General features: G+C 37.0%; 8 protein-coding genes and 3 non-coding genes across 11 annotated transcripts; 4 read left to right on the top strand and 7 right to left on the bottom strand.

Annotated features, from left to right (window-relative positions):
- Window positions 1–332: 332 nt before the first annotated feature.
- Window positions 333–2,315, bottom strand: PRM1 (pheromone-regulated protein PRM1; the record flags this gene model as incomplete). Its single annotated transcript, XM_056225117.1, has 1 exon — window positions 333–2,315. The coding sequence occupies one exon, from the start codon at window positions 2,313–2,315 to the stop codon at window positions 333–335; it is 1,983 nt and encodes a 660-aa protein (XP_056078968.1).
- A 477-nt stretch (window positions 2,316–2,792) lies between these two features.
- ERG24 (delta(14)-sterol reductase) lies at window positions 2,793–4,109 on the top strand (the record flags this gene model as incomplete). Its single annotated transcript, XM_056225116.1, has 1 exon — window positions 2,793–4,109. One exon carries the CDS (start codon window positions 2,793–2,795, stop codon window positions 4,107–4,109), a length of 1,317 nt encoding a protein of 438 aa, XP_056078967.1.
- A 166-nt stretch (window positions 4,110–4,275) lies between these two features.
- Window positions 4,276–4,737, bottom strand: HCH1 (Hch1p; the record flags this gene model as incomplete). The annotated part of the gene is made up of 1 exon (XM_056225115.1): window positions 4,276–4,737. One exon carries the CDS (start codon window positions 4,735–4,737, stop codon window positions 4,276–4,278), a length of 462 nt encoding a protein of 153 aa, XP_056078966.1.
- Window positions 4,738–4,939: 202 nt separating this feature from the next.
- Window positions 4,940–5,527, bottom strand: POP3 (Pop3p; the record flags this gene model as incomplete). The annotated part of the gene is made up of 1 exon (XM_056225114.1): window positions 4,940–5,527. One exon carries the CDS (start codon window positions 5,525–5,527, stop codon window positions 4,940–4,942), a length of 588 nt encoding a protein of 195 aa, XP_056078965.1.
- Window positions 5,528–6,516: 989 nt separating this feature from the next.
- WSC2 (Wsc2p) lies at window positions 6,517–8,007 on the top strand (the record flags this gene model as incomplete). Its single annotated transcript, XM_056225113.1, has 1 exon — window positions 6,517–8,007. The coding sequence occupies one exon, from the start codon at window positions 6,517–6,519 to the stop codon at window positions 8,005–8,007; it is 1,491 nt and encodes a 496-aa protein (XP_056078964.1).
- A 299-nt stretch (window positions 8,008–8,306) lies between these two features.
- Smki_14.trna3T lies at window positions 8,307–8,379 on the bottom strand. Its single transcript has one exon. It is a non-coding gene; the product is annotated as a tRNA-Thr (tRNA).
- A 4,603-nt stretch (window positions 8,380–12,982) lies between these two features.
- On the top strand, window positions 12,983–13,056 carry Smki_14.trna2N. The gene has a single exon. It is a non-coding gene; the product is annotated as a tRNA-Asn (tRNA).
- Window positions 13,057–13,419: 363 nt separating this feature from the next.
- MRPL10 (mitochondrial 54S ribosomal protein uL15m) lies at window positions 13,420–14,304 on the bottom strand (the record flags this gene model as incomplete). Its single annotated transcript, XM_056225112.1, has 1 exon — window positions 13,420–14,304. The coding sequence occupies one exon, from the start codon at window positions 14,302–14,304 to the stop codon at window positions 13,420–13,422; it is 885 nt and encodes a 294-aa protein (XP_056078963.1).
- Window positions 14,305–15,792: 1,488 nt separating this feature from the next.
- On the top strand, window positions 15,793–15,864 carry Smki_14.trna1G. Its single transcript has one exon. It is a non-coding gene; the product is annotated as a tRNA-Gly (tRNA).
- A 160-nt stretch (window positions 15,865–16,024) lies between these two features.
- CUS2 (U2 snRNP complex subunit CUS2) lies at window positions 16,025–16,882 on the bottom strand (the record flags this gene model as incomplete). The annotated part of the gene is made up of 1 exon (XM_056225111.1): window positions 16,025–16,882. The coding sequence occupies one exon, from the start codon at window positions 16,880–16,882 to the stop codon at window positions 16,025–16,027; it is 858 nt and encodes a 285-aa protein (XP_056078962.1).
- A 420-nt stretch (window positions 16,883–17,302) lies between these two features.
- Window positions 17,303–20,110, bottom strand: SEC21 (coatomer subunit gamma; the record flags this gene model as incomplete). Its single annotated transcript, XM_056225110.1, has 1 exon — window positions 17,303–20,110. One exon carries the CDS (start codon window positions 20,108–20,110, stop codon window positions 17,303–17,305), a length of 2,808 nt encoding a protein of 935 aa, XP_056078961.1.
- Between the last annotated feature and the right edge of the window lie 171 nt (window positions 20,111–20,281).

The following is a 20,281-nucleotide window of genomic DNA, read 5'->3' as shown; positions in this document are numbered from 1 at the left end:
TTTTCCTAATAAAGTGTTCTTTGTGTGGGGAAACCGAGGAGACAAACGTAATGTCCAAAAAAGAATTATAACTAATAATACGAAAAAGCTAATACCCTTTGTTGTATATGTTTACTAAAAAGTACTTGAATAACTATATGAACATGAAAATTGCGATGATGTTGAATCATTACCCATCATTGCACCTTGCACAATAATTCGACGATAAGGTTTCTGGTTCACTTTGCGTGTCACTCCTCCGCGAATTTCAGGAATCAACGCGAAATGACTAAAATGAGCCACTTTTTTGTCGTCATTATCAAATATAGTTATGACAGAAAAAAGTCTATTGATTAGTGAAATGTGGCCTTGTGAAGACGTAATCGAAGAATTATTAAAGCAATGGGCAACTGTACCAGCCACACCCCAAAGATTATTAAGGAAACCACAAGTTCTCCCATGGTTATATGGTGGTAGGCTCGGAGAACCTTTAAAAGTCCTTCTTTCATGTCATTTACGAGATTCTCTAGTAAGGTCGCTGTAGTGGTAGAAGTGGAACCCGCTGTGGTGCTATTATTAGCTTGTTTTTCTAGGGCCTGCTTGATTTGGGTCCCATTAATTCTTGGAATATGTAGTTGAGCCTTGTCGTGAATCCATGTCATCGCCTTCTCTATCGTGTAGAGCTTATTTCCAATGACGCATCCGACCACCGTCTTCATTGGGCTATATAGCAGTGTTCCGTTGAACACGTCTGCTAAAGTAGTATCTATATCAGATATCATTGTGGCTACTGTATTGTTTATCGATAGTGTTGTTGTGTCGATCCATCCAAAAACTTCCTGATTGATATTGTTCTCGGTGGTATTTATATACTTGTTCGTCTGAACGCCCCAAAGGCCCATTTGGTTTTCTATATCAACAGCAGTGTTGGACTTCAGTAAGCTTTGAAAGTCACTTCCATTATTGGTAGCCAATGAATGGCTTATCTTGTGTTGTAAAACTGATATCATGACAAATTGACATATGCACACCAAAATCCCCAAAAGTGCAACTCCTAGAATACACAATGCTCTTTCAGAGGTCATATAAGCCACTACCCATTCTATCTTTTTTCTTGTTTCAGGGTCAATATCCTCCGGCGATTTTCCTAAGGTTACAATATTTGTCATCCAACCTGTTACTCTTGCATTCCATGTTTGAAAGCACCGCTGGTAGCTTGCAATGACATCATATTCTCCATTATGTAAGGGAGGATTTGCGAACGGATCCTTCAATTCATGAGTGTTTTCACTGGAAAAGGACGTATACGAATCCTGTCTGCTCAAAATATAATGGTCTCTCATACTGCAAAGACGTCTCCAAAGCTTAATTTCATTCCATGCAACCGGTATTATCGCACTAATTGCAAAGCATGTCAATATGATGACACACACTATGGTAGTAATTTTCAAAACTTGTCTCAAGATAGCATAAAAGGCCAGAATTTCAGATTGATTGGATGAACATATACCAGTGCCATTGGAAATTGACACGGGTGGGACATACAGAACAGATGTATCTCCTATTAACTTACTGGCATTCACAGATTTGATGTTCTTGCGCACTTCATTGAAGGGAATTGATATCAAATTTTTGGTCGAATTCTTAACCTGAGCAAAATCCGGCGTTTTTGCTGATAACTCCTCTAGCTTGTTATTGATTGAAGAAGGGATATATAAGTTATGGAGGGCAGATATGGTCAGGTTGACGCTTTTAATCGACGATGTCATATTGCCGTCATCGTCGTCGTCACCAGTGAAAAAGTTCTCTACTTTGGATGCAGCACTGATTACTTTATTGATAACTTTAGAAATGTCATTCAACCCCGAATCCAATTCATTGGCTACACTAGAAACTGTATCGTTGACCAAACCGATCAATTTTTCCGTAGTATTAGTTGCTACATTCACCGTTCCGTCAACGGCGCTAACCAACAAACAGGCGTACGTGCCCAAATATAGGTCAATGGCAAAGTTTAGCAATCCCTCACTGGCATATACAATGAGTGACAGCGTTTCCAGCGTGGCCTTAACCGTTTCTTCCATGCCCTTTTCGATAAGATAGTTTCCCATGACGCCCAGATAGTGCGGCGTATTGTCTGTCACCTTTGAGTAGAAAGAGTCAATACTGTGACAGTTTGATAAAACATACGTTTGTGAGACTTCTATAGCATGTTGTATAGACTTGGAAAAAAAGAGAAGCTTCAACATTGCCAGCAACAATGCCAATGTGTACTTATTTAGCCATATTTGAGAGAGCCTGTCACCCAGTTGCAAATAGCATTTGAAACCGGCCATGTCACTAACGTCTGTAAATTTGAAAGAAGAACATGGTGGCCGAATCTTCCAGAATCAATTCAAGAGTATTCATTGGATATGCCATCGTATATATACTTTTCCAGTAGCAGGCTATGTATAGGTTTTAATTAATATGTGACGCACTTATGAAACATAAATAAAACAAACGGTTGCCCGGCATCGAAATTTTCTGTCGTTCATTTTTTCACCTAAACGAAAATCCCGTAAAAAAATTTATATCGCCTTTCCCTCTCTTTTATGTAGGCGTCATCGGAAATTTGCATTGTGTGAAGATTGTGCATATAAAGGGTTTGCATAACGGAGATTTTTATGTACTCCTTTTGAGTATCAAGTAAGGCTTGAACTTGCGTTGGTTCTTTACTAGTTTTTATACCACTATTTTCTTGCGCAATTACTTCTTAGCCAGACCTTGCAAGCAGTAGAAAAAGTCGGGTACGAGTTGTGTGTAGAGAAAGGATGGTATCAGTTTTGAATCCCAGAACTACAGAGTTCGAATTTGGCGGGCTCATCGGTGCCTTAGGCATCAGCATAGGACTGCCTGTTTTTACCATTATCTTAAATCAAATGATTAGGCCCGATTATTTTATTAAGGGTATATTCCAGAATTTTGATATAGTTGAGCTTTGGAAAGGTATTAAGCCTTTGCGTTACTATCTTGGCAATTGCGAGTTATGGACCGTGTATTGCATGTGGTATGGAATTTTGGCTGTTTTGGACGTCATTTTGCCTGGCAGAGTCATGAAGGGTGTCCAGTTGAGAGACGGCTCGAAGCTCTCGTATAAGATCAATGGGATTGCTATGTCTACGACTTTGGTCTTAGTTTTGGCCATAAGATGGAAGTTAACTGATGGTCAATTACCTGAGTTGCAATACCTATATGAAAATCACGTTAGTTTATGCATAATATCCATTTTGTTTTCGTTTTATTTGGCCACATATTGCTACATTGCCAGTTTCGTACCATTGATCTTTAAGAAGAATGGTAATGGTCAAAGGGAAAAGATCTTGGCACAAGGTGGGAATTCAGGGAACATTATTTACGACTGGTTTATTGGTAGAGAGCTAAACCCTCGTTTGGGCCCATTGGATATCAAGATGTTTTCAGAATTAAGACCCGGCATGTTGTTATGGTTACTAATCAATCTTTCCTGCCTGCATCACCATTTTCTGAAGACTGGTAAAATCAACGATGCATTGGTCCTGGTCAATTTCTTGCAAGGATTTTACATTTTTGACGGAGTGTTAAATGAAGAGGGTGTGCTAACCATGATGGATATTACCACCGACGGGTTTGGTTTCATGTTAGCGTTTGGTGATTTGAGTTTAGTTCCATTTACATACTCCCTACAGGCCCGTTATTTGAGCGTTTCGCCCGTGGAATTGGGGTGGGTGAAAGTGGTGGGTATATTAGCAATAATGTTTTCAGGATTTTACATCTTCCATTCGGCAAACAAGCAAAAATCTGAGTTCAGACAGGGCAAATTGGAAAATTTAAAAAGCATCCAAACAAAACGTGGTACGAAACTATTATGCGACGGATGGTGGGCCAAATCGCAGCATATCAACTATTTCGGTGACTGGTTGATTTCGCTAAGTTGGTGTTTGGCCACGTGGTTTCAAACTCCGTTGACGTACTACTACTCGTTGTATTTTGCCACTTTGTTACTACATCGTCAACAGCGTGACGAGCACAAGTGTAGGATGAAATACGGGGAAAATTGGGAAGAATACGAAAGAAAAGTTCCTTACAAGATCATTCCCTATGTTTATTAAGTTTGCCTACCGCTGTTATTTTCTTCGTTATCTACGTAGTGTATACATGTTATGTATTAAGTGAGTATGAGGAAGAAGAAGAACAACGACAATTCCAAAATGCTTGAAATTGAAAGGGGTCGCGGTCTGTCCATATGATGTTCTTCCCTTCCGCTATATGGGCAGGTTACACTTGTATATCCTTGGAATGCTCTTTGATCAAGTCATCTTGGTATTTTAGTAGTGTTTCCAATACTTTAGGGACAAATTCTGATCTAACCAATCCATCAAATGCATCAAAACCTTGAGATAAAATGGGGAAATCGGATTCATCATGCATGAACTCTGGAATTTCTAATTTCCCGTCCACAACTATTCCTTCATTATCTTCGTCGTTCTTGTTAGTATCTAAATCCGTCACTTTGACGTCCATCGATAACTGTAGGTCAAAGTAGCAAATTGGCTTACCCTTTCTTTGGGATACGTTGGAGTCACCAGTAATGCTACTCACCTGGGTCAACTCGATTTTGCTCTTGCCATCGGAAGAAACGGTGCATAAACTCGTTAATTTACCGTTCAAGTAGTTCTTAGACCAAGGTAAGGTGTTTTTATCCACCCAGTGCCAGTTATTTGGGTTCAAGACAACCATGATTTTATCGCAAACGGGTAGTGAATTTCTATTCTATTTCAAACTTTTGTAATAGTTCAACTGACTTGTTCAGGAAGTGCCTGCTTAAATTTCAGCGTTTTTATCATATGTATTTCTTTTTCGCTCGCTTTTTCTGCTAACTTTTTTCTTCTGTCTTCTAGAAAATCAACCATGCGCGGGTAATTTAATAATTTAATTATACCTACTTCTGCCTTTTCTTCGAGACAATGGGCACTGTAGTCTTCAGTAACTTGACGGATGTGCGTTGATACTTGACAGCATCTAGCCACGGAAATCGCAGCGGGTCAACGTTCTTCTGGATCTGCGACACGAACTTTCTATCGACCCTGTCGTCGCATCGCAGCAGCAGCATCCCGTATTTAGAGACTGGTTTGAAGATAGCCATGGCACTCTTAGGTAACTGCACAAGCTTCACGACCATAGGGGCCATGTAACATAGCAGAGGTATCTGCTGCAAGAGTACAAGCGGAACATCCGGGTCTTTATTGCATACAAAAAGACATACCGGATCGCTGCTGCCGCCCTCGCTGCTCAAATACTGAACAATGTCATTGAACTCTGTATACAACTCCCAGGGGTAGTCGTCCTTCGACTGGATGTGTGCCAACTTGTTCAAAATTGAGCACTGCAGCAGCTGCCAGACCAACGGCTGGTCATGCACGTGTGGCCACATATGCGCTTCATTTGTAAACGGATTGTCAAGCACTGGCTTATACACCTGCCTCCTTTTCGCTACTTTCTTGTCTAGCGACTTTAACGACCCGGACATACCCTTCTATCTTGTTGGTTCTGTCCCTTTCTTACTTTTTGTAGTCCTCATCTCTTTATGCTCATAATCTGAAAAATTTCACTCAAATACTTTATCATCCTTTGCTCATTGCCCGCACGAAGAAACCAAAAAAATGAAGTACGCCGAATAGAATAGATTAGGTAACAAAACAAAAAGATCTGTAGCAACAGCAAGATCATACAAGGTTGCAGTTGACAACAGTAAGACTGCATTAAACTCCTTTGCTAGCCTGTATTATTGAAAGCGCCAACCGCTTCTATCGCTAAGCCGAATCAGCCGGCTAGATCAATGCAACCTCATCACGTGCTGATGGCCGGGTAGAATTACGGGCATTTCGCGTTTTTTCACTTTGTTTTTTTTCGCGGTGCGGTGTTTTGTGAGAATGCGTTTGTTTACGGACTGTTTCGACATCAAACAGAATGTTTCAACACTGAGCCATTCTTGATTTGATCATCTGGGCCCTATCTCCTTTCTTCCTAAATTTGCATGTGTTTGTATGTTGTGAGCTAGCATTTCTCTTAGAAGTGGTTTACAGAATTTTTTTGTTCTGTTTTTATAACACTTGCTTTAGTTTTCTTTTAAAAGTTTTGTGGGAAAGAGTTCCAGCAACTTCTTTGTCTCTCTGATCCGTCCTTCGAAGAAATAAAGAGGAGAAAACCTCAACATAGAGCATACAAACGGTTTTCTCAACTCATCCACTCGCTTTTTTCAATTCTTTAGGACATTACAATTCGACAAACTGCAGGCGCAAACGGTAGTCAAGCTTTGATTTGCAATTGTCGATCTTTTATTTTTATTTTACGTCCATTTTCTGCCTTTGTTTTTCTCAAGGAAAAGGAATCTAGTAAAAACAAAAATTGTTGTTCGAATATAGGACACGCCTTTTTTGTCTTTCCACTGGGTTTCTGAATTCTGATTTGTTTTTTATTTGACTTTTGTATTTTGTCATAGCAGCATAAAACTGGAGTATGCATATACAACTCATACAAAGATCTTTCATTTTCGTGTGGCTTCTAGTTATACGAGCCGTGTTGGCAGATCAATTCACATATAAAGCTTGCTACGCAGCAAGTGACATCCGAAAATTGGGACTGACTTACAAGGGCGTTTACGAGTACCAATCGGTTTCATACTGTGAAAACCAATGTTCTGGCCAAGCTGTCGTTGCTCTTTTTAATGGTACGGGTTGCTACTGTGGTGGCTCTGTATCTCAATTGCAGTCTTTGACGCAGGTAGATTCCAGCAAATGTGATGTTAATTGTGCCGGCTGGCCTTACCAGAAATGTGGTGGTTTTTCTGCCATGAACATTTATATTAATAATGCTGCTTCTACCGCGGACTCATCTTCGTCTACTACATCTTCAACATCTTCATCAAGCACAAGCGTTAGTTCTAAAATGTCCACGAAATCAGACACGAAAATCTCAACTAGCTCTTCTGCTCCACAAACTTCCTCTTCTTCAACCTCTACTACTACTTCCTCTTTAGAGACAACTACTTCCTCTTCCTCCTCTTCCTCTTCCTCCTCTTCCTCCTCTTCCTCCTCTTCCTCCTCTTCTTCATCTTCTTCTTCTAGTGATACAACAATTACTACTTCGTCTACCTCATCATCTTCCAGTCCAGAAACGTCATCTACACTCACGACTTCTTCATCTACTGTACCATCTTCGCTTCCAAAATCGACAACAACGGGCGCATCTTCTCCCTCATCCAGTTCTATAGGAACATCTACACATTACACTACGCGCGTGGTAACGCAGTCCGTAGTTTCTCAAGCCAACCAACAAGCAAGCACGATCTTTATCACAAGGACCTCTGTTTACGCAACAATATCATCTACACCCTCCCCTAATAGTGCCTCTGTGAATGGGAAATCAAGCTCTTCCAAGACCAAAGGTTTGAGTGGCGGTGCCATAGCAGGTGTCGTGGTTGGTGTCGTTTGTGGTTCAGTTGCCTTACTAGCGTTGGCCATATTCTATTTTGTATGGAAGAAACGTCGCCAATCTTCTCAGCACGTGGATTTGGAAGAGAAAAAACACTATCAACCTTACTCTTTGGGCGACGCTGATGCTAACCCTGTCGTTCCACCCTCTACTTCCAGCTCCAACTGGCACATACCTTCAAGAAATAATACAGCGCTGTCCAAGAATACAGTGTCTACTTTTCCCACCTATGATCTGCCGACGAGGATACCGGGTGGCAGAGATTCAATTATTACCGGTGGTGCACATAACGCCGGCAAGAGAAGTCACCTACCCTCAGTGGTGTATGAGGAACCACCTTCGATCTATAACGGGAATCAAAGATTCAGTGCTACTTCTTTGCCCGACATGATGGAAGAAAGACAATTACATATCGTAAATCCTGATAATGCCAGCTCGAATACTGGCAGCAATGCCTCTGATGGTGATGACGATTATGATGATGCAAAGGATTCGAACAATAGTTCTTTGCGCTGACTAAGTTTTAAATACCAACAATACATATTCATATCAAAGACTTGTTTCATCCTTTCAGTAACTTATTTTGTTTCTTAATTTTCCGTTTGCATTTAGTTAACTTTTTGAACTCAGTACCATTATAGGAAAATAAATACACAATACCAGTAACGACAAATCACACTTTTAAACCAATTACTTATATAATGCACATCAAAAAGAAGAAAAGGATTATTGACAGTCCATATTCTTTTCTAACTTTAAGCAATAGGGCGTTTTTCATATCATGAGATTATGATGGCAAAGAAGTATTCAAAAAATGCTTCCAATCGGAGTTGAACCGATGATCTCCACATTACTAGTGTGGCGCCTTACCAACTTGGCCATAGAAGCTTATTTCTTGTTTTGGCTTAATCATAAGAGAGGATATGTCAGTATGACAATACATCATTCTACACGTTCATAAAACACATATGAAACAATCTTATAGCGAAACGAACAGATTGAACAACATAAGGTAAAACTTGAGATAATAGTGGAGTTTGATGTAATTGTTGGGATTCCATTTTTTATAAGGCAATAATATTAAGTATGTAGATATACTAGAAGTTCTCCTCAGGGATTTAGGAATCCATAAAAGGGAATCTGCAATTCTACACAATTCTATAAACATTATTATCATCGTTTTATATGTTCTTATTCATTGATCCTATTACATTATCAATCCTTGCGTTTCAGCTTCCACTAGTTTAGATGACTATATCTCATCATTTGCGTCATCTTCTAACACCGTATATGATAATATACTAGTAATATGACTACTAGTTAGTAGATGATAGTTGATTTATATTACAACAAAACTCTGATTTTCCGAGCTGAACTAATCAAATGTATATGTTGATGAGAAGTGGGTGAATTTTGAGATGATTGTTGGGATTCCATTGTTGATAGAGGCAATATTATTAGGTATGTAAATATACTAGAAGTTCTCCTCAGGGATTTAGGAATCCATAAAAGGGAATCTGCAATTCTACACAATTCTATAAACATTATTATCATCGTTTTATATGTTCTTATTCATTGATCCTATTACATTATCAATCCTTGCGTTTCAGCTTCCACTAGTTTAGATGACTATATCTCATCATTTGCGTCATCTTCTAACACCGTATATGATAATATACTAGTAATATGACTACTAGTTAGTAGATGATAGTTGATTTATATTACAACAAAACTCTGATTTTCCGAGCTGAACTAATCAAATGTATATGTTGATGAGAAGTGGGTGAATTTTGAGATGATTGTTGGGATTCCATTGTTGATAGAGGCAATATTATTAGGTATGTAAATATACTAGAAGTTCTCCTCAGGGATTTAGGAATCCATATGTTGTAATATAAATCAACTATCATCTACTAACTAGTAGTCATACTACTAGTATATTATCATATACGGTGTTAGAAGATGACGCAAATGATGAGATATAGTCATCTAAATTAGTGGAAGCTGAAACGCAAGGATTGATAATGTAATAGGATAAATGAATAAGAACATATAAAACGATGATAATAATGTTTATAGAATTGTGTAGAATTGCAGATTCCCTTTTATGGATTCCTAAATCCCTGAGGAGAACTTCTAGTATATCTACATACCTAATATTATTGCCTTATAAAAAATGGAATCCCAACAATTACATCAAACTCCACTATTATCTCATGGTAGCGCCTATGCTTCGGTTACTTCTAAGGAAGTTCCATCAAACCAAGATCCGTTAGACGTTCCAGCTTCCAATTTACCGGAATTTGATAGAGATTCCACTAAGGTTAATTCTCAACAAGAGACAACACCTGAGACATCAGCTGTTCCAGAAAACCATCATCATGTCTCTCCTCAACCTGCTTCAGTACCACCTCCACAGAATGGACAGTACCAACAGCACGGCATGATGACCCCAAACAAAGCTATGGCTTCTAACTGGGCACAGAACCAACGAACCATTTACAATTAGACCACAAACCAGTCCAAAAGGTACGCGCACCAAAGGAAGTTGATGCTGACATATCTGAATACAATATTCTTCCATTCCCTACACGATCTCGGACACCCCATATCATCAATAAAGAGAGTACCGAAATGGGTGGTACCATTGAATCAGATATCACTTCACCTAGACACTCGTCTACGTTCACTGCACGAAACCAAAATCTACCTGGTAGTCCCAATGATATGATTGATTTGACTTCACAGGATAGAGTTAATTCTGGACTTGAAAACATCCAAACTACCCGTTTGGGTGGTACGGAGAAACCATATCTTCAACAAAATAGTGATACAAATATCAAATACAGGACTACAAAAGGTACGCCCTCAATAGATGACCCTCCGCCTGGCAGTAACTCTACTACTTCCACCATCTCTATTGAAACAAAGGCTGTATGTGATAATACACCCTCCATTGATACGGATCCGTCAGAATATAAATCTCCTGACCATGCGACTCCTAATATAATCCCTGACAAATCCTCCAAAACTATTACGGCTGATTCTATTCTTGACGACCTCCCACTTCCTGACCTAACCCATGAATCTCATACGGACACTTCTGATGTTTCAAAAGATATTCCACACATACACTCTCGTCAGACTAATTCCAGTTTGGGTGGTATGGATGATCCTAATGATCTGACTACTACCAAAAGTAAGAAAAGGTCATTAGAAGATAATGAAACTGAAATTGAGGTATCCCGAGACACATGGAATAATAAGAATATGAGAAGTCTGGAACCACCAAGATCAAAGAAACGTATAAATCTAATTGCAGCAATAAAAGGAGTAAAATCAATCAAACCAGTTCGAACGACCTTAAGATATGATGAAGCAATCACATATAATAAAAACAACAAAGAAAAGGACAGATATATTGAAGCTTATCATAAAGAAGTTAACCAACTGTTGAAAATGAACACTTGGGATACAGACAAATATTATGATAGAAATGATATAGATCCTAAGAAAATAATAAACTCAATGTTTATATTTAACAAAAAACGTGATGGTACACACAAAGCTAGATTTGTTGCAAGAGGCGACATTCAACACCCCGATACATATGAATCTGGTATGCAATCCAATACCGTACATCACTATGCACTGATGACGTCACTGTCAATCGCATTAGACAATGACTATTATATCACACAGCTAGACATATCCTCTGCTTACTTATATGCTGATATCAAAGAAGAATTATACATAAGACCTCCACCACATTTAGGTTTGAATAATAAGTTACTACGTTTGAGAAAATCACTCTATGGTTTGAAACAAAGTGGTGCAAACTGGTATGAAACCATTAAATCATATTTAATAAATTGTTGTGAAATGCAAGAAGTTCGTGGATGGTCATGTGTTTTTAGAAATAGTGAAGTCACAATATGTTTATTTGTTGACGATATGATTCTATTTAGCAAAGACTTAAATGCGAATAAGAAAATCATAACAACACTCAAGAAACAATACGATACAAAGATTATAAATCTAGGTGAAAGTGATAACGAAATTCAATACGACATACTTGGATTAGAAATCAAATATCAAAGAAGTAAGTACATGAAATTAGGTATGGAAAAATCTTTGACAGAAAAATTACCCAAACTAAACGTTCATTTGAATCCAAAAGGAAAGAAACTTAGTGCTCCAGGTCAACCAGGTCTTTATATAGATCAGGATGAACTAGAAATAGACGAAGATGAATACAAAGAGAAAGTACATGAAATGCAAAAGTTGATTGGTCTAGCTTCATATGTTGGATATAAATTTAGGTTTGACTTACTATACTACATCAACACACTTGCACAACATATATTATTCCCCTCTAGGCAAGTTTTAGACATGACATATGAGTTGATACAATTCATGTGGGACACTAGAGATAAACAATTGATATGGCACAGAAACAAACCTACCAAGCCAGATAATAAATTAGTCGCAATAAGCGATGCCTCATATGGTAACCAACCATATTACAAATCACAAGTTGGTAACATTTTCCTACTTAACGGAAAAGTGATTGGAGGAAAGTCGACAAAGGCTTCGTTAACATGCACTTCAACTACAGAAGCAGAAATACACGCAGTAAGTGAAGCCATTCCACTATTGAATAACCTCAGTCACCTTGTGCAAGAACTTAACAAAAAACCAATCATTAAAGGCTTACTTACCGATAGTAGATCAACGATCAGTATAATTAAGTCTACTAATGAAGAGAAATTTAGGAACAGATTTTTTGGCACAAAGGCAATGAGACTTAGAGATGAAGTATCAAGTAATAATTTATACATATACTACATCGAAACCAAGAAGAACATTGCTGATGTGATGACAAAACCCCTTCCGATAAAAACATTTAAAAGATTAACAAACAAATGGATTCATTAGACTTATTACATTATGGGTGGTATGTTGTAATATAAATCAACTATCATCTACTAACTAGTAGTCATATTACTAGTATATTATCATATACGGTGTTAGAAGATGACGCAAATGATGAGATATAGTCATCTAAATTAGTGGAAGCTGAAACGCAAGGATTGATAATGTAATAGGATCAATGAATAAGAACATATAAAACGATGATAATAATGTTTATAGAATTGTGTAGAATTGCAGATTCCCTTTTATGGATTCCTAAATCCCTGAGGAGAACTTCTAGTATATCTACATACTTAATATTATTGCCTTATAAAAAATGGAATCCCAACAATTACATCAAACTCCACTATTATCTCAGTAATCACTTATTCCAACACACTTCTCACCAACATATACATTTGATTAGTTCAGCTCGGAAAATCAGAGTTTTACCTTATGTTGTTCAATCTGTTCGTTTCGCTATAAGATTGTTTCATATGTGTTTTATGAACGTTTAGAATGATGTATTGTCATACTGAAATACCCTTCTTAGGATTCAACAAAGAACAGATTTTAAGACTCCATGGCCAAGTTGGTTAAGGCGTGCGACTGTTAATCGCAAGATCGTGAGTTCAACCCTCACTGGGGTCGGAAATCTTTTTTTGCTGACGCTAAATCTTGAAGTTTCCACACTTCTCATACAACTCTTTACTTCCTGTAACAGTAGCAGCCAAAGGAAAGGCGCAGTTTTTCTTTTAATTTATTTTGTATTACATCTTTTGCTTCTTTCAGTGAATCAGAAGTATCCACTTCAACACCTGAATATGTGTCAATAAGGGTGAGAAATACAGTTACAATAATGCAATGTTTTCTCAATATGCTATACCCATGCCTCGTCTGTCTAAATGTTTACTAAAATTAGGACCTGTTTAGAAACTATATAAATCATGAACAATAAAATATGTCAGATATTTACAAGTGGGAATATTACGTATATAAAAAGTTAATAATCATCTAGTGGATCAAGACCTTAACGTTCATGACTTTAGAACTGGACATGACAGGCACGAAATCATGCTCTGGAGACAATCCTTCTAACTCTATTTCTAATGCGCTCTTTCTTGTGTTCTGCTTTAAGAAATTTCTTGATCCATTCTTTTGAGCATTCTTAATATCTTGTAAAAGCTTATCTTTCTCCATTACTAGGTAACCTCTCTTCTCTTCTTTACTATAAAAATCAATGTCCTTTCTTCTTGTAGGTCTTGCCTGTAAAGGTAGTCTTCCCCTTTTCCTCAAAAACCATTGAGGGTTAAGATGTACTCTTAACCCTAACGGTGTGTAATAGCGAGCCGTAAACTTACCTCCTGCTTTTTCAATGGCCTCAATAGCCTTAGCGGATGCCCTCGAAGCCTCAAGAGCAATCGGTAGATTATAGTGAAATTTCCCGCTAGCTAGAATTTTAACACCGTATTTGATGGGTCCAGTTACCAAACCAAGCTTTTTCATCTTGTTCATATCTAGAACCTCACCCGGTTGTAAATCCAGCCTATTCTTGTCATAAAACCATTGAATACGTTCCAAGTTCAGCTCCTTTAATGGCTTGGCATTTACATTGGTAAATCCAATTTTAGGGAATAACTTATAAATTGGAGTTTGACCACCTTCAAACCAAGATTTTACTTTACCACGTGCCTTCTGACCCTTTTGACCACGCCCTGATGTCTTACCCAAACCACTTGAGGGACCGCGCCCAAGCCTTTTAAATGACTTTGTAGAACCATCCGATGGTTTCAATTGGCCTAATATAGAAACGTAACGACAAGTTTGAAATGCCAATACCGGTGACTTGAATAAGCCTCGGAAAAGAATATCTTTACTAGCTGCGTTAGCTAAAATCATAATCCGACTAAAAAAAAATGTCAATCACTTTGCGATTCAATACGGTGGTGAAACTATTTTTTAATGGTTTTTTACTTCTTTCGTTACTTAACTTCTATAAATGCCTATATAGCCTCAAGTTATTCGTTGCGTTCGCTCCAGTTTTTCGGCCGGGCAAGAAAACTATATGATTACTTGTTACAAAATAGAGCAAAAAACATGAAAAATATATTGGTTAACCATGTCACGACATAACATATAAAGGTACTCTAGCTGATCTTCCTTAAATTCACAATAGGCTGTCGGAAAGAGTGCTATTTCCTTCTTAATTCTGTCATTGTTGAAACAGGATGCATTCCTTAAACACTAACGATTAAGTTGTAGGCGAAACCCTAGTAATTACTTAATTGGGTAATCAGTGGAAACACATGAAACGAACGAAGACAAACTAGCCAAAGTTGTGATAACAACCAGTATAAAATTATGAGACCATTTACTATAGTTTTAATGTAACGACTCATATCTTTATTGAGCTTTGGGTGAACTTTGAGATAATTGTTGGGATTCCATTGTTGATAAAGGCAATATTATTTGGTATATAGAAAAATATACTAGAAGTTCTCCTCGAGGATATAGGAATCCAATAAATGGAACTCGTAATTCTACATAATTCTGTATATGCTTTGATTGTCATTTTATATGTGTTCAGTCATTATCCTATTACATTATCAATCCTTGCGTTTCAGCTTCCACTAATTTAGATGACTATTTCTCATCATTTGCGTCATCTTCTAACACCGTATATGATAATATACTAGTAGTATGACTACTAGTTGATAGACGATAGTTGATTTTCATTCCAACAATATACCTAATAATATTGTCTTTATCAACAATGGAATCCCAACAATTATCTCAAAGTTCACCTCAATAATTGTATCAAAATTCATCGATATTTCACATACCTATTATTAATCACTTATTCGCTTGTCAGTAATTCAATATGGTTACTAATTGCTACCGTTTTTGTTGGAATAAGTGATTACCACTATACATTTATTCATATAAATTGTTGTAGTTGATGACGAACATTCTTTAACATGATACTAATGATGTTGAGTAAATTAATACTAACATTCTTATGGTGATACCAATTTAAATGGAGTAGGGAAATTCTAATTATAGAATTTCCTGCAGTAATGAGATAAAGATCTATTAATTGTCCAGAACTTAGTATATAAGAAGATGAGTTAACACTAAATTCTTATCATCAACACTCTGATTTATGTCTGAACCTTTTGGTTTAATACAACCAATCAGCGTGTGTTTTATATACCTCTCTTATATAGATTAAGAAGGAACGACTATTCTTAATTATTACAACTTACTAAACTACTAATTATCAACACTAAGGGTAGATCTTAACAATCTACAACACCTATAGTTTTGTTAAAAGTTTATAAACTTTCAAGATAGCTCGTACTATTTACCAAGTAAACTAAATAGCTTGGGCGGTTAGTGTAGTGGTTATCATCCCACCCTTCCAAGGTGGGGACACGGGTTCGATTCTCGTACCGCTCAGATTTTTTTGGCGCTTCTTTCATTATTTCAATCTTAATGTTTTTATTCACAGTTGAGTTACATGTTTTTGTCATATCTGTTCTTTCTTTTCTGATACTTACAAATGTAAGTTTACGTAAATTCTAGTGAGAATAAACATGATTTACTATTTGTTGCCAAACTATATAAGATCATCTTCCACACCACTTTCTTCATTCTCGTCACTTGTTCCTGAAGTATTTTTATCTCCTAACATGAATGCAAGCAACTTTTGTCCGTCAAAATAGCGTCCGCTCATGACTTTGCAACATTGTATTGCATCCCTACCTTTCCAGAAAACAACAATTGCTTCTCCTTTGTCGGGCAAAATAGAAACGCTTTCCACTTGACCTACTTCTTCACAACCGTCTAAAAGATCGTCTTCAATATCAGCTATATCATCATTTGTGTATTCTTTGTAAATATTCAACAAATTGGCAAATATCACGGTTCGGTCAGCTTTGGCCAAGCTTTCATCATCATTATAGTCTATAATCTCTTCCTGCTTCTCGGATCTTGTTTTTTTAGGCCTTTTCATTGGAAGTTCAGCTTCACGTAACTCATTTGAGTTTTCTTCTTTCCTGACCATACTTTCATTTTCTTTGTCTCGAAACTGGGCCCTTTCCACTTTGATCTGCTTTGCAAGGAAAGTTGACTCATCCATCATTTCAATTGCCAATATAACACTTTCTTCGTTACAATAAGTAATCAGAGCGTCTCCTTTCGGAAGATGTTTATCATTCATGTATAGTTTGCAAATGGGTTCCCCATCTCGACTAATTCTTATCTTGCCATACTTGGAGAACTGCTTAATGAGCTCTTCTTTTGTTATTTTGTCCGTGGGAAGGTCAGAAATATATATTGAAGTGTTTCTTGAAGTGCTCTTATACTCAAGCTCTCTCTTTCTAGTGCTGTTCTCTTTAAGTTGTTTCCTTTTAAGCAATTCCTCTTTTTTCAAGTTTTTCAAACGTCCCTTTAACTCTAATTCATCAGCATCCATGGTTATCGAACAATAATATTGGCAACGAAATATATAGTGAAATGTAACACGTCCAAGGGTCTGACAGCTCTTCACGGTTTGTCTGGTTACAGTAATGTGGTTCTTTTTTTTTCTTTTTCCACGAAATCAACTATGTACCTACTTTTCTGCGTTGCTCTTGTCTTCTTCTCTTGACGGATTACTATAGTATTTTTTCTTTAAAAAATTTGTTTATATAAAGATTACATAATTTACTCTTTGTGTGGTGATGATCCGTCATATTCTATCCGTGATTTTTTTGGATTTATTATTGTTCCCACACTTCATGCCCATATTTGTAAATAAACTTCGCAAAGCTCATACAATTCTTGGGGAATCCTACCAATAGTGAAAGAAGGGTGAAGGATGGGAATACTTGATAGTTTAAAGTTTGACAGTTTACTACATTAAGCCATTCACCAGATCAGAGCATAATAATCTGTCTTCACCTTTACCATGAACTTTCAAAGCAAGTCCTTTCGAGCTCTTGATCATTTTAATTTGTAATGCTACCTTGGAGCCAGTTAAAGCGCTCTTACCAAATAATTTCAAGGTATGAGAGTTTGAATCACTTGGAGCAAATTGGGTACTTTCCACTGGCAAGCAGCTACTGTTTAGAATTATCTTATCTACAACTTCTTGTATAGACAAGTCTTCTTGAATATTGAACACAGCAATCTCTTCACATGGTAATTCATCAAATGTAGCGGAAAAGTTACCTGTAAAAGAACTCTTGACATAATCGCCAGCATTCAAGAAAATGGAGTCGATTTCATACTCATCTTGGAAACCTTCATCGCCTTCAAATGGTTCATTAGTATCAGGATTTATTTCTTTTGTGGTGAATGTTAGGTTGTTTAAAAAACCTTCCATTACTATTTCATCAGATTTTTTAAATGCAACGTAACAAGCCGCCTCCTCAGATGGTAATAATCTGTCCACTTGTAAAGTGAATAGTTCTTCCAATTCAACCTCATCAGAAATTTCAGGGGTGCAAACGACGGAAACATTGTCCAAGGCAATATCTGTCAGAGTATTTGTAATATTAAATTGCAAAACAACGTTATCTTTGAAGATGTGTTTGATACCACGTACAATAAATTCGGCTTCTGGCTCAGTCAATGAGATAGCCCTGGAACTATTTACTAATTGACCAAATGGTTTGATTTGTTCAATAGATAACAATTCGTCAGCGTACTTAGTAGCTAATAGATCTTCTTGGTGGTCATCCAAGTTTGGACCAGCAAAGGAATTTGCATCTGCTCTCTTTTCTGGAACAATACTGTCCGCCTCTGGGGTGGTATCCAAAGTTGTTTCTGACTTTTGATTGAAAATCTGTTCTTGCTTTCTCTTCAAATTTATTGCTTTCATTTCATCCTCCGTAAACTTGCGAACTTGATTGACATCGAATGCGGTTGCAAATGAATCAATATTCGAGGAAATGTAAGAATTTAATTTCGACTCTAATGATGGAATATCATAATAATATTTGGATTCAATTAGATTCTGTGCTATGACGTCTTGTTTATTCCTTGCAGAATCAATAAATTCTAGTGCAATGGTAGCTCTGTCTCTGACTTCATCGTCTTTATCATTAGCAATTCTCTTCAACAAACTTATGATTGATTCGTATAAAGTGGAATCGTTCTTTGTTAAAGCAAATTTGGATAAAGCTACTACAGCAGCAGATCTGATAATAGAGTTCTCCAATACAACTCTATTATAAATATGTCTGACATATAATGATGGATTTGGAGCAGATGGACCTTCTTTACCCAAAAGATGTAATATTCTTACTAGTATTTCGTTAAATTCACAGTCTTCGATGAAATCACACAAGTTCTCTAAGGCAAGCTCTTTAGACTGTGGAACAAATGAGACAATATCAATTAATGCTTCAACAATACTGTTTTTAAACTTGAATCCACCCTCACTGTTTTTCAAGACATCAATTAAGAAATTCAAAATTGATTTCCATTCTTGTGGGAAATTTAAAGATAAAGTACGAACGGCATCGATAATAATAATCTTAAAGTCATCACTGACATCATGGATGAAATTAGTAATGGTAGAAATTAGAGACGAGATATTTTTGGAAGTTCCTGTCTTCAATAAAGTGGTGATTGCATAAGTAGAAATATTTCTATTAGAATCGTTGATCAAAGACTCTAATTCAGGATTACAAACAACAATCTTTTCAGGTGAAACCATGGAGATTCTGTTCAGGATTCTCAATGCAGCAAATCTAGAAGAAACACGAGGGACAGTCAGCAAGGACTGTAAAGCACTGACGGCTGCTGCATATAGTTCTGGAGCCACCAAGCGGGAGTTGCGAGTAGCGAAAGAAGTGATCAATTTTGCTGTTTCCAACTGAACGGATTCAAACTTATTAGATAGCCAATCAGATAAAAGTGGTCTAAATTGGTTAAATAATTGAGGGTCTCTATAAAGTAAATCATTGACAATCTTGACTAATTCTACCTTGGCCAACTGATTCTTCAAAGAATTGTTCTCAGAAAAATGTCTAACCAGTTTCAATAGTGCCATTTTGTCGTTTTTCTTCAGTTGATAAAGTAACCCAAGAGCATGATACTGAGAAATATATGTAGAATTTGGGTAATATTCACTATTAGTAGGTTGATTTGGAAACTGTTTCAAATCCAGGACAGCTTCTTGGGTTTCGTTTGTGAATCTTCTGATTGTGACTTCTGAAATGGGTAGCAAATGATAAGAAGTACATAATGCTGCTGAAGATATTGAAGGATGTCTACTTACCACAGCACTTTTCAATAATCTCTCAGCTGAAAAAGCGGTAGATTCATCCAAAACATAAGTTAACGACCTGATAGCGTCAGGCTTGATTAAATCGGAACCATTTTGAACGTCCTTCATTATTGAAGATGTCGCCATCAACACATCCTCTGAAATACCACTCAATTCCTTAATTGCCAAATAAACAGCTTGTCTCAAAGAGTCGTTCTGATGTTGGAATAATTTGGAGATAGAGAAAAACAATGCAGTGGCTTCATTTTGTGGAAAGGTTTCACCTTGAGCCAATAGTCTCAGCAAACGAGAAATCAATAAACGACATCTCTTGGAATTGACAGGTGATTCGTTAAACGTGTTCATACAATCCTGATAAATTGTCATTTTATCAGGCAAATCGCCCGAGGTCGAGTTTTCGAATTTTTTATAAGTATGTGCAGACATGTCTATTCACTCTTTAACTTAATTTCACTCCCTTTACTTTCGTCCTATTCGTCTGTTTTGCTATTTTGTATTATACGTTGTTTTGTAATGTTGCGAGCGCACCTGGATGAAGCAAAGAACAAAAAAGAACGGATTGAGCAGAGTAAATCAGGAAGCAAGATGGTAATGAGC

The sequence above is a fragment of the Saccharomyces mikatae genome, assembly GCF_947241705.1.
Source record: "Saccharomyces mikatae IFO 1815 strain IFO1815 genome assembly, chromosome: 14".
Lineage (NCBI taxonomy): Eukaryota > Fungi > Ascomycota > Saccharomycetes > Saccharomycetales > Saccharomycetaceae > Saccharomyces > Saccharomyces mikatae.
The sequence above is the reverse complement of the archived record's forward strand: the minus strand, read 5'-3'. Positions and strand labels throughout refer to the sequence as shown.